The sequence below is a fragment of the Leptidea sinapis genome, chromosome 24 (assembly GCF_905404315.1).
Source record: "Leptidea sinapis chromosome 24, ilLepSina1.1, whole genome shotgun sequence".
In the NCBI taxonomy this organism is placed as follows: domain Eukaryota; kingdom Metazoa; phylum Arthropoda; class Insecta; order Lepidoptera; family Pieridae; genus Leptidea; species Leptidea sinapis.
Genome location: NC_066288.1, coordinates 5,193,658 through 5,208,441, shown reverse-complemented (window position 1 = coordinate 5,208,441; position 14,784 = coordinate 5,193,658). Strand labels below are relative to the sequence as shown.

At 33.7% G+C, this 14,784-nt stretch overlaps 1 protein-coding gene across 1 annotated transcript in view; it reads right to left on the bottom strand.

The window, feature by feature from the left end:
• Positions 1–12,458, bottom strand: part of LOC126971550 (hemicentin-2-like) — a 106,561-nt gene extending 94,103 nt beyond the window's left edge. The window contains exon 1 of the mRNA XM_050817846.1: positions 12,122–12,458. Within this exon, the coding sequence (XP_050673803.1) occupies positions 12,122–12,173 (52 nt within the window). The 5' untranslated portion in view covers positions 12,174–12,458. The remainder of the gene's footprint in view (positions 1–12,121) is intronic.
• Positions 12,459–14,784: the final 2,326 nt, after the last annotated feature.

Genomic DNA, 14,784 nt, shown 5'->3' with positions numbered 1-14,784 from the left:
TTTTCGTTTCATCAACTTTCAAATCACAACGATTTTAGAGAAGTTTTCACTTCAATAATTTTAACAATTTTTTGGTGTTAAAGCATAGAGCATTAAGGTCCACGTTCCTCTATGCTTAATAGTTAATTGGATTCTATGTAACATTTACAAAATGATAACATACGGTTTGAAAGTTGAAAGTGTATTGAAAAATCTATTTATTAATATTGTAGTTGCTAAAATAATCATACACTTAAAATTCCACCTTCGAACGACACGCCACAAATTAGGATATCATCCCCACCATCTGGATGTGTGGCGGTCCTCCACAGTGCGGTTTTCAAGGAGCTTTCTTCCTCGTACTACTAAGCTGTGGAATGAGCTTCCTCGTGCGGTGTTTCCGGGACGATACGACATGGGTACCTTCAAAAAAAGCGCGTACACCTTCCTTAAAGGCCGGCAACGGTCTTCTTGTGATTCTTCCTCTGGTGTTGCAAGAGAATGTGGGTGGCGGTGATCACTTAACACCAGGTGACCTATACGCTCGTTTGTCCTCCTATTCTATAAAAAAAATACTACAATAATTACTCATTCAATATGTATAAATCAAAATTAGTGAGAATTTTGAGGTAAACTAAATTACTTTACAGCTTCTTCCGTGAACTTTGAGACAAATATACGAGGAAGTGCGATTTAATTTATTTGAGCTTCGTACTGTGTAAGTAAGGTCTGTTCAAACGACTCAAGATCTCAAACAAGAAGTTAAGCACCGAATTCCTTAAGCCGCAGATTTCTTTCAAAATGGCTTCCGACGTTTAATTCAAAGTTCTGGATACAGCAAAACTTTTACCATGTTTGAATAATTTAATTTAATGTACAACAATACTTTTTATTGCATTATATTTATTTTTAAATACTAATCTAAAGTTAACTTAAAGTAATACTAGGGAAAATATTGATAATTGTCATGGATATACTGAAAAACTACTGAACCTATTTTCCATAGAAGTAATTATACATTATAGGTGTTTTAAATACATTTTAGCTTTTCAAGTCCCCGTTATTGAGAATAGAAATATTTCATATAAATAGAGAAAATAAATCAATAAATTATTACAAAAGAAAATTGATCGAATCATCAAATAAAGTTTAATTAAATTAATCGCATCGTGAAGTAAAAATAAGACTGATATCGTCATTATAAAAAAAAGAAATCACTCAAACAACAATCTCAAAGTCAAAAATACATATTTGGACCACGGACGAGTAAAAAAATAAGGACTCCGTGTCACCTTACATAACAGTTAGGCACCAAAAACAAGCCGGTAAACGTGTAAATACATAGCCCCACGCATACACTTACACTAATACAAGCCGATCGGCCGCCATTATGTGATTTGCCATCGTCTGTGACAGATCTGTTTGCGTCGCAATAAAATATTTTAAAAATGCCGTCGTGCGTTGTGAAAAAGTGTAAAAACGATACTATATAAGTATTTGTGGCGATATATGATTATTTAAGGGAGAAAAAATTGTGTAATTGGTATACCCTGTAACCGCACACACTAGCATAAAGGTGCTTCACTTGCTATTATCACGGCGCGGAGTCCTTCTTTTTTTACTAGTCCGTGATTTAGATATAAAAAATTACTCGTCAATGGCGAATACCAAAAAATTATAATTTATAGCACAATTTACACCCTGTACGGCTGTACGGGCTTGAACCCTTTGTCTATCCTAATAATGGACGAAGAAACAAAAAAAAAATAACGAATGTCGCAAACGTCAGAAAATTTTAGGAGCCAACTTCAACCTGTTACTTTTGTTTTACAGTGATTCGCGCGCAATTTAAAATTTCACTCTCATAATATTTCATAACGCGCCGAAAGAAGTATAACTTGAAATAATTCTATATCTAAAGGTGAAGTCGGGTGGACAGCAAGTACGCCTAATAAACATTGTATAAATAATCAATATCAGTAGCCGGGTCTGAACTGTGTCAATACATACTTACCGTACATACGGATGGATTACTGAGAAAACCTACTTCTGCAGTGCAAATACCGTTATATTATGTGTTACATCTGTGTTCCGTAATGGACTGCAATTTTAGATTTATCACGCACTTCTAGCTCTCAGCCTTACCTTTAACCTTGTATGTAATGCTGAGAGAATTCGAATTCTGAGAGAACAAAGCTTACAACAGAGACGAACATTCGTAATGGAGATAGAGCACGATAGAATAGGAAAGGGCAAATATTGTTACTGTAACCGATTTTGGGACCTACAAACACATCGATTGAAGAATAACCTATTTCGCGAAATACGTCATGGTTTGATTGGTAATGATTCCACAAATTGGGAATGGAGGGACCGCCTTCAGGTTATTAAATAATAAATTTAACTGTACTATTACTATATAAACATATTTTTTATGAAAAAAAGGTCGCTGAGTTTGTTGCGCCCATTCTTCTCAGGTCTGAGGCATTTGTTTTGGAATGGGTAGTAGTTTTTGACTTTCAATAAGTGATGTCACATACTATTTTGAATTAAAATATTTGATTTTGAAGTTTTCCTTGTCAATTGTACAGAAAACCTTATGGGAAAAGTTAGAAGAAGTAGAGAAAAGTGTCATTTCCTATACCTATATGAATAATTTTGTTTTGACAACGAGAAAATGTTATTTGAGATGTTAAGAGATTAAATGGCACGAAAATAAATGTAAATGACTACAAATGACACCGTTCATAGACAAGTGGCGAACGGAGCTCGAATGAAAACGCAAAGAAGACCGTCAACAGTCAAATAAATGAACCATTGGACGAAGACAGAATAAATCCTTGTTCTACATAATAAATTGTACGTATCAATCGAAATATTATGATCAAATTCAAATTCAAAATAGGATGTGACATCACTTATTGAAAGTCAAAAACTACCACCCATTCCAAAATGAATGCCTCAGACCTGAGAAGAATGGGAGCAACAAACTCAGCGGGCTTTTTTTCTTCATCGACAAAATATGTTTACAAAGTAATATTGTACAATTAAACTTATTATTTAATAGCCTGAGGGCGGTCGATCAATTCCCAATCTGTGGTACCATTAATAAAGTCATTTATGTTATAGTAACCTTTACCACAAAAACGTTTTGTATAACGTAATACTTTTGTTTTGAACATTCTCTGGGATTATGTTGTAAAAGCATATACAACAGACTTAGTAACTCGATTTAACCGACTTACAATATGTTCTTCATTGAATATGAAAATAATATTTATGATTATCAGAAACATGGCTTGCCTTGCCTAAAAGTTTTTTTTTCGAAACCGACAAAATAGAACATTTCATATTAACTCGGAAATTCCTTAATTTATTTTCGTTTTTGTGACTAATACCTAAATACCTATTCTCTATTTGAGGTGTAGTTTAAATTAACTCGTGATATTGATAAGACCTATTTTTGTCTTGTCAATTACCTGCTGTAATTGTTTCCTCTATTTTAAGTGATGACAGCATTCTTTTATTGTTTAGCAATATTCTAATCAGGTGTAATAGTAGAAATAAAAAAAACAATGAAATACAAGAAAGTATTGTCGGTATTCCAAAAAAAAAATAGGAATAAATAGACAAGTTTACAAACCCGCACCGAAAATCCTTTGATACTATTCTATGTAAAACATATTTTTTTTACGCTGGTGGTAAGTATTTAGGTTTTAGAGTGAAAAAGAATTGCTATTGTAACTCTAATAGTTCACTAATAAGGTTGCATATGATGTTTACAAAATCAGCCTAACGAAACTCTAAGAAAAAAGTGATTCACTCGATTTTTATGGAAAAAGGAGGACAAACGGCGTACGGGTCACCTGGTGTTAAGTGATCACCACCGCCCACATTCTCTTACAACACCAGAGGAATCACAGGAGCGTTGCCGGCCTTTAAAGAAGGTGTGTCTATTGTATGAAATATGCAGTCATTGATAGATTGATAGACAGAGATAGAGATCACGGCTATAATCTTGTAAAAAACGGACAAAGCCGAAATCCACTAAGTTTTAAGCAACTGTTCGCTTTCAAACTTAGCCGGATTATATATACTTCGTCGCACGTTTCAAAAAAAAATAAATTTTAATTATTACTTATTACGTAGTATTTATATCCTCTTTGTTATAAACAAGAAATGGACAGTCCAGGAACTATATCTGAGATGCATTTGCATGCACATGTGAAAAAAAAGTGTACACAAAAGTAGTGAATCCAACATATAATACAACATACTTTAATTAGTAACGTGGTCTTCTTTGTAATTAATTTAAAAATATGGCGGTGGCTATGAATTTCTCAGTGCGCTCCACATTACGTTAATAATTAATCTAATGTAATGAAAACCTTGTGTCTTTATAATATAATTTTGTGTGTCTTACAAACTTACATATTATTGCACAAACAAACATTAATACAACGTTTGTTAATTAAGTTAATGTAAGTTAAGCTATGCACCATCACCGTTAGAATATTTTCACAAGTAAAAGGCAACAGTAACATATTTAAAAGCTGAGGTTTCATTAATTAATTAAAATTTTAATTTTAAAGCTATTTGTTTATTTATTAATAAATCCATAAATTACACGCACAGCTCTTAATAAGTTTTAAATTATACATAAAAATATGATCTGACAGACAAAAGGGATTAAAATTTTAAAGGCCTGAATTTTAAAGCAATCAACACAGTAAGACACCATGATTGTATTCGGACAGATGTTAGTCAGTATTTATATGTGTGTGAGTGTATGTGAAGGTGGGAATGTGTGTATGTGTATTCGACTTAACGTGATTTAAACACACGATTTAAACTATGAACCTAAAAATAGATACCTAAAAACATCAAATAAACTAACTTAATAAAATAATAAACTTATCTCTCAAATAATATTCTTAATTTTCTATTAAGACTGTTCTATAATATGAGAAACATTACAGAAAAGTTGAAAATGTGTGTGTGAAGTAAAGTTTTGTTCAATGTTGTCATCTCAGTTCTAGAAACGTTGGCAGTTACTCCCACAGGTCAGTTCTACTAAGTATAGGTAGGATTATGTTACAGGAAAGGAAGTAGTGAATAGCTTACGATGAGTTCTCGTTTCTCACCCGTCGGGAGACACGGCAGAAACGCGTCTTGTAAGAGCCTTACCACACAAATTACGACATGAACGCAACGATTAATAGCTGAAATATTTACCGTTTTAATTTCAGATACTTATTTATAATTGTTTTCAAGCAAAATAGCCGTCTTACGTAAATAAAAGGTATGTTTCTCATGTGGTTATCTCTAATGCTTAAGATTGCAACTAGATATCTTAAGTTTTAGCTAAGTAAGCAATATATTTATATATAAAAATTTCGTGTCACATTGTTTGTCCGCGATGACCTCCTAATCAACTGAATGAACAATTGATCCAACTTGAGAGATAGAATAGATTTACATTTCGATTTGTGACCCATAATATTTTTATTTTAAATATTATTATTTATATAATATGGGTTATTCTAAGAGATAAATTGTTGACGCACACTTTGACAGTTCTGCTGTGACATCATTAAAGTATTTAGTTTATGCGAAACAATAAATAACAGTCATCATGTATCAGTTTCTTCGAATTCAAATTGGATTGCCAACTCTCGAACTACGAGAAAACTTGGAAACTAGGCGACAAAATCCGAGTATACAGAACTTAGTCACCAATATACACTTATAGTCAATAAGTAGTAAGAACTGAAAACAACTCGTTAAGCACTCTTGAAATGAAATCAGTAAACTTTTTGTGCGGTTACTTTACAATATCATTGCAAGATTTTTGAAACTTACTAATGTTACAAATATGCCGATTGCAATATGAATCATATAGAAAGCAACATGACTCAAAAAATAAATTATGTAATTAACACTAACTAAAGCAACTGATTCATAGTAGTTAAGTGAAAAGATTATATTCTCGTAAATATTGACTCTTCTCTTTTAATTATAATTTTTTATTAAGATACACAGCGCCAATTTCTGCCGTGAAGCAGTTATGTGTAAGCATTACTGTGTTTCGGTCTGAAGGGCGCCGAAGATAGTGAAATTACTGGGCAAATGAGACTTGACATCTTATGTCTCAAGGTGACGAGCGCAGTTGTAGTGCCTCTCAGAATTTTTGGGCTTTTCAATAATCCAAAGCGGCCCTGCATTGTAATAGGCAGGACGTATCAACTACCATGAGCTGAACGACCTGCTCGTCTCGTCCTTTATTTTCATAAAAAAATATGCTTGTTCTGATTGACAAGAATACTCTATATTTTAAGCACTTAGGTTAATTTAAATTATAATTATCATTTTTAAATGTCATTATTTAAAGACTAGAATTAATATATATTTTTAAGTCAATTTAATTTAACCTAATGTGTCAACATTTCATTTATGGAATAAAAACATTTATCTATAAGCCATGTAAAAAGATCCTTTTTAAATCGTTGGACGGGTAATACGCGGTAGGTATGGAGGGAGTTTATTAAATATTTTTATACACATGACATAGCTACATTTTCCGTAGGATGCATTATGAAATTTGTGTGCAATCACCAGTCTGTCACCGTTTTTTGTATTTCTCGGATAAATATCTCTTGCTTTTGTAAATAAATGGTCATGTTGTTTGACGAAGATACATATTTCGTATATATACATACAGGGAAATGGAAGAATACGTAATTCTTTAAACAGTGGTTCACACGAATCTAAGTAAAAAGCTCCTGTCATAGCTCTTAAGCATCTCTTTTGGGCTATGAAAGCCCTATTAGCCTCGCTAGAGTTTCCCCACAAGATGAGTCCATATCAAAGTACTGATGCGACATAACCATGATAAGCTGCCAGGACTGTACTTGTTAAAGCCGTTTTACGTTCTTGCTTTCAGTCATTTGTAAAAGATTTCAAATCTAGATTTATGGTAGATAGTATAAAGTTTAGGTGCGATGACGCATTGTTCATCGCTTTTTTCGGATAACGGTTATTAAAAATAAATAAATAGCGTGCTTCATATGATACAAATATATGAAGAAAAATATATCAGTAATATATATAGTCAACTCTATCGAATGCGATCGTAAGATTAAGGATACTCCCAATATAATATAATATATAAATAATATAATATTGACACACTTTTACACTAATTATCTTGCCCCAAACTCGGCATAGCCTATGAGTACAAGATAACGATATATTTAATACAATATACTTACTTAAACATACATAAATACATATAAACATCCATGACTCGGAAACAAACATCCATATTCATCGTATAAATGATTGTACCTAGCGGGATTCGAACCCGGGACCTCTGGCTTAGGGGTCAAGGTCACTAACTATTCGGCTATATGGGTCGTCAAATGCTTGACGCCTGTGAATGTTTCTATTCCACCGTTCCTTCACTCCCTTATCCCATACCGCCCGTAAGACCGCGACGTGACGCGTGTGTTAACACCCTTATGTACATTTAGTTAAGTGTTCTTTTTACTTTGGGCACCGGCACGTGAAACCCCAATGACTTCTTTATTTCAGTCCGTACTGCGCATCTATTACCAACGATGTCATCGACCTGACGGATATCATTACATTGTAAGGAAAAAGGGTTGTTTTCTCAAATATATCAATTAAAAACTAGCACTGCTTCGGAAACAGATGACGCCCTGTGTGAGAGGAAACCGCGCACTTAACCCTGGATGTATTGTTATTTTTTGGTCTTTAAAAAAAGCCCTAAGATTAAGGATTGGCCTCCGCTGCGCTCCAACTAGATACCGCAGTCGCAAAATAGGCAACTCATACTACGCCCAAGTGGTCGTACTCGAACCAGTTTCGAACAATGTTTGACGCTGACATGGCACATGTTCTGTTAAACTTTACGTGAGTGGTAAAATTTTGTAAAAAAATAATATTACAAGAAATAAGAAAGACACTGGGAATATAACATCAGTAAGTATTTTGATTTTAATAACTTCAATGTAAAATAACACGAAGCGTATGTTAAAAAATTTGAAAGATGTCGAGATGCCACGCCCACAAGATTCTAATAGTTGCCGTAATAAAAAAACCAATAACTCTTCTTAGGTAGTGCAGTATCTCGTTGGAGCGCAGCGGAGACCAATCCTTAATCTTAGGATACTATCAAATAACCCCAATATAGATTGAGTGTGTCTCATCGTATAGACATTGTTCTGTTGAGCAGTGAGATTTACATCAACACTCATGTCTTTGTTCTAATGTTGTGTGACTGTTAGTTTTATATTACTAGAAAAATAAAACCGTCTTGAATGTGAACATTTGCGTGAACAGAATGTTTCTGTACACAAAATAGTCTAAGAAAATAACAGTTACCTGAAACTTCCACAGGATATACAAATATCTCCGTGTTCTGCCGGCATTTTCTGACGTGAATCGGAAATGTACAATATCTAGTTAGCCTTGTCTAGTTAAATTATTGTTCAAATGAGAATTAACATTTTCGCTCAGAATTTTCGATTCAATCAAAAATGCAGAAGGCACTGCATTGTATTGGGCAGGCAGTATCAATAACTATCTGGTGGACGTTCTTGCTCACCCACCCCCCTCGCCCCAGCGCTCGATATGTCATATAAGATATCACTTACTAGCTGCATAAGACAAATGTTGTTATAAAAAAATCCTCTCAATTTTTATACAAGAAAATGAGTTTTACAACGAATATCAAAGATATATTTTTGTGCCACTTATCACAAAGTTAAGAGTTGTAATAGATGGCAAGGAACTAATTGGCAGTCTTTTCAAATGTCAATGATATTTCAAAAGAGATCTTTTGCGGAGAGATTACCAATTACCGAGTACAAGTCGCGACTTCACAAAGTGTCAACGGAGAATTGTTGCATGTACCACTGGATTTTATCTATCGCAATTTGCGAATGTAATAATTATATGGATAGAATAATAATAATTTCACGCCACAAATTAGGATAACATCCCTCCATCTGGATATGTGGTGTTCCGCTAAAGTGCGGTTTTCAAGGAACATTCTTCCACGTACTACAAAGCTGTGGAATGAGAATCCTTGTGTGGTTCCGGGGCGATACGATATCGGTACCTAATACCATCATCAAAAGCACGTACACCTTCTTTAAAGGCCGGCAACGCTCCTGTGATTCCTCTTTGTAAGAAAATGTGGGTGACGGTGATCACTTAACACCAGGTGTTCAATAAAAGCTTTAAAAATGTATAAATATAATATTCATAATGCCAAGGCTAAGTCACTCAGTTAAAGATATTTTTATAACTAATGTGTGTTTGTCACTTGATTTTCTACCGCCATAATTATTTAGATGAAGTTTTTGTTTTTTAAGTGGCTCTGGAGACGGGGAGTGGTCGAATTGAGTTCAAGTAATTTTCTTATTCTTTCATGACGAAAAGTTTTATTTATATATTACTAGTTGACCCGACAGACGTTGTTCTGTAGATTTAAACAAATACTGTTTTATAGGAATTTGCCAATAATATTTCAAAACATCAAGAATTATTTCGTAAAAAATGCTCCTGTTGTTGAACTGTCAAACCATGCGTCACTTAATTCTCTCATAGAAAATATGTCCATACAGAACAAATATTGAAAATATAAATAATTATGGGTCCCAAATCGAAATAAAAACTATCCTATTTCTCAAGTTGGTTCACACTGCACTCCATGAAGTAATCCCCATTAAAATCCGTCCATTAGTTTAGGAGTTCATCGCGGACAAACAACGTGTCACGTAATTTATATATATTAAGATAATGTGTAATTACGTTGATCAGAACAACTCCAAATTTATATTACTCTAGCTTGTGTCCCAGAGCTAGAACAATGTTTCTCTAGTTTCGTCGAGAAGGTTGAAATTTTAGTATTAAAAAGCGGATATTTTTTTTGCGGTAAAATGGTGCCATTATTTTTATAAGCAAGGTAGTTTTTGTAGAAAATGTTGTTTTATCTAATGTTGCTGTAACAATTTGTTACATATATTGTTTGTATAAAAATAAGGGAATAAATGATACGCCCTGCCCATTACAATGCAGTGCCACTCCGGATTCTTAAAAAAAACAAAAATTCTGAGTGGTACTACAATTGCGCTCGTCACCTTGAGACATAAGATGTTAAGTCTCATTTGCCCAGTAATTTCACTAGCTACGGCGCCCTCCAGGCCGAAACACAAAAACGTTTCCACATTACTGCTTCACGGCAGAAATAGGCGCCGTTGTGGTACCCATAATCTAGCCGGCATCCTTTGCAAAGGAGTCTCCCACTGGTATCATACTTTTTATTTCATTTTATTATTTAGAGTATGCTAATTTATGCCACTCGTATTGAATTAATTTTAACTATAACATTTAGTAAATCAATTCAACCGTATATATAATATATTCAGCATTGTTCATATAATAGTAATTGGTTTGAGATACATTGTAATCAAATTAATAGTCTCCTTCTATCAATTAGGCCCTACATTAACTTATTTTGCGCTTTTAGTAATCTCTCTAGTAATTAGTAACAATCTGTCCAAGCAATTATGTAATTTTGATTTAATTATCTGTGCCTTACTTAATTATATCAATTAGCTACGTTACAGTAAGTGATTGTGTGTAAGTTGTGCAATTAAAAACTTCTCATTATAGTTTTAAATAGACCTTATGTACAAGAGAACAAATTTATAAATATTTCGCAATTGTAACTTAATTGATACTTAAGGCGCGGTCATACCTCAAAATCCACAAAAATTGGATTCTTAGGGAGTCGATTACAACGTAACGCAATGAAAATATCCGGACGCAAAAAATACAGTGCACAAAGAAGGATCTAAAAAAAAATTTTAACCGAATAGAATATTTATATATAATTTGAAATATCCATTAAAAAATTTGGAAGTTGCTTCCCAAAAATAAACTGTGGAGTCAAAAATCTCCGTATTTTCAGCGATAACAACATTCTTTTTTTAAAGAATTGAATAGAATTAGTACTTGTCTAAAACTTAAACCGATCAATGTTTAAATTTTATATGTAAATTTTGAATAAACAAAAGAAAATCAGTAAAATAAATGCCCATTTGCAGCTTAGCCACATGATCAACACAAATATTGTAGGGTTGGTTGTAGCATTTACAATCCTAGTCAGTCCGCGCCTTAAGTTAGTAATATATATATGCTATTTTGTATGATTGATATTGTCTTTCGTACTATCTCTTATCTGTTTAACTGTGTGTAAAAGAGACGGCAAATGAAGGACAATCTTTCAATACCAACCTTTGGTATGTTCGCGTCAGGCAGGTTTTGCGAAAAAGATAAATAAATATTTGAAAGTAAATATTTCACTATCGTAAGACGTTATTGAAGGCTTTTATATAAATCTTTGTACATTCACTGAAGGTCCATATTTTGAATCAATAAATTTTGCAAACTTAGCCTGAAACTATTTTTATTATGTTTTTTTAAGGACGACCCATATAGCCGAATGGTTAGTGACCCTGACTACTAAGCTAGAGTGCAATCATTTATATGATGAATATGAATGTTTGTTTCCGAGTCATAGATGTGTATATTATGTATTTATGTATGCTTATATAAGTATATTGTATTAAATATATCGTTGTCTTGTACCCGTAGTACAGGCTATGCCTAGTTTGGGACAAGATAATTTGAGTAAAACTATGTGAATATTATAATTATTATATTATTAATCTTTTAAATTTACATGACATATAAAATGCTATAAAACCTCTGAGATTAGTGTTCGCGATGTCAATAATTTAAAATATATTTTATTTTTGTATAATAATGCCAGATATAAAATCAGAAACTAGGTTGTTAGTTAGTTTTAATTTTTACCCTTTTTTTTCCTCTACTAAGGATGAGTAACGATTATAAGAGATGAAAATTTCTACAAATAGAATAAAATGTATCGTTTAAAATACTTATAGATAGTTTTGAAGGCTTTAACAAAGGCATTGAACAGTGGACTCAGAATGTTCCACAACCAATTGTTGATTCCGTGGGCTGAGAGCGGGACGCGGGGGGAGTTAAGTAAAGTGAGTCAGAAAGTATCAAGTTATCCGCTTACCTGAACAAATCAGCACCAAAGTTACCGGTGAAAGCAACCGATTGACTGCCATCTCGTTTTTGTACACTTTCTAAACAGTATCAAGTAATAATCCAACAAATCCTAGGCACCCATCTTGTTGCGGCAACAACTTCAACTTAACGGTCACACACTTCACTTACAACTAAGTTAGTCACGCAACTCGCTCACGTCTAAGTTTATTCGCCGGCACACCGTACTAGTAACTAGTGACAAAGTTACGAACACTTTTTTGTGATGTTTTGCTTCATTGTATTATCAAAAAGTTTGCGCGAGTTTACGACTTTGGCAGCGCATTCGACGTTCAGTCCTCGCCACGTTCGCGCAAAGCCTGCCAGTGGACGCTCCCCTCTCCACCCGTTGACTTGAATGCAGTCAAGCCAGGCCGCATGCCTCACGCCAGTCCTCGAGTGCGACAGAGACAGAAAAAAGTAAAAGGGACAAAAGTTTTCAACTTCGTTGTGTTTGTGTTGTCACGAGTGAAGTGGCGATACGAAACTCAAGTTATAAACTTACTTTCCAGTGTATAACTATCAGCGATTTCGTCGGGTTTGGGCCTAAGTAATCAAGATGAAAGATACGAGGTTAAGTATGAATTAAGTTAAATACTACTACGTTATATAGATCAGTACGAGTGTATGGTTTGTCTGATATAAGTTTCACTTACAGGACTGGTTTGTTGTCGCGAGCTCATTCAAATTCAAATTAAAATATTTTTATTCAAAGGACATCACTTATTGAAAGTCAAAAAACTACCACCCAATCCAAAACGAATGCCTCAGACCTGAGAAGAATGGGCGCAACAAACTCAGCGGGCTTTTTTTTTAATCAAATAAATATGTTTACAAAGTAATATTGTACAATTAAACTTATTATTTAATAGCCTGAGGGCGGTCACTACATTCCCAATCTGTGGTATCATTAAGAAAGTCATTTATGCTATAGTAACCTTTACCACACAAACGTTTTTTAACAATTCTTTTGAATAACGTAATACTTTTGTTTTGAACCTTTTTCTGGGATCTTGTTGTAAAAGCAAATACATCGCCCCACAAAAGACTTACTAACTCGACTTAGCCGAGTAGTAGGCGTCATCAGTTTATGTCTGTTCCTGGTGTTAACATTATGGTTATGACAGTTTCTGGCAAATTCACTTATGTGCCTATGAATATACATTACATTATCAAGAATATATTGAGAAGCAACAGTCAAGATGCTAATTTCTTTGAATTTTGCTCTCAATGATTCTTTAGGACCTAGGTTATTAAAACTTAAATTAGAAATGCGTATGTCTTTGATCATAATATAGATAATACAAGGTCTGTTCTTCTTCGTTTTCTCCATTTAGACTCAGGAGGCTTGAATATGCAGTGGTAATGTTCGAAACTTAACATTTCGTGAGTTCGTAACACGTGTTTCAACAGTATGTAGGAAAAACCTTTAGGACGGTTACAGGCCTCATAAAATTTTAAATTAAAATAATTTGACGACCCAAACAGCCCAGTGGTTAGTGACCCTATCTACTGAGCTAGAGGCCCCGGGTTCAAATTCCGGTCGGTGCAAGCATTTATATGATGAATGTGGATGTTTGTTTCCAAGTCATGGATGTTTATATGTATTTATGTATGTTTAAGTACGTATATTGTATTAAATAATATATCGTTATCTTGCACCTATAGCACAGGCTATGCCTAGTTTGGGGCAAGATAATTTGTGTAAAAGTAAAAGTGAATATTATTATTCAAATAATTCTGTATTATTTTATTATATTATATTGTATTAATATATTATCTTATATATAAAATTCTTTTTTCACACCCCTAAGTGATAAGGGTTGTTCACCCTTAACATTTTCTTTTAATTTTGTTATTTTTATTTTATTATGATTAAGATAAAAAAATACATATAACTACAAATTTTCACCGATCTACGATCAACACCTATTTTTGTATCGCGATTTTAATATTGTTCTCTTCCATCCACAGATACGCAATAGAGTTGCAAGATGGCAATCGAATATAATGATTACTGTACTACGATAAATTTTATATACGATATATTTGGTAGGTCTGAGAATCGGTCGTCATCTGTTTTTTATATCCCAAAAATATTTATTATTGATTTTTTTTTTATTACTTTATATGGCAATACAACGTTTGCCGGGTCAGATAGTTATATTAATATGTATTAGTAGCATAATAGTAATCATAGGCATTAGTAGGGCGCAGTGCGACATGATCGGCAATACACCACGCCATAAGTCGTTTTTTGATGTGTGACGCGAAAAATCACGGAGAAATCATTGACGAACCTGTGTCTGATAAAAGGACCACTAATACCCCCTCTATGCGACTGAACTACATCACTGTGTAAAAAGTGACAAGATGTACCAGTTTAGAAATTTACCGTGTTTTAGTATAGAACGACGCTCAGAACTGATCGGTTCTATTTTGCCGCTATCGTCTCTTTCTAGTATGTTCCGTTTTCAAGAAAATTTTGTCTACTTACGACGTTCAAATTGCTAAAATATATGACAAGGGTACTTATCCTAAAATCTTTGGCAACGCTCTCATGAAGTCCCAATCGACCAACAGATTTGGAAAGGCCACACAATCCGAAGGGATACCAACCATATATCAAGTCCT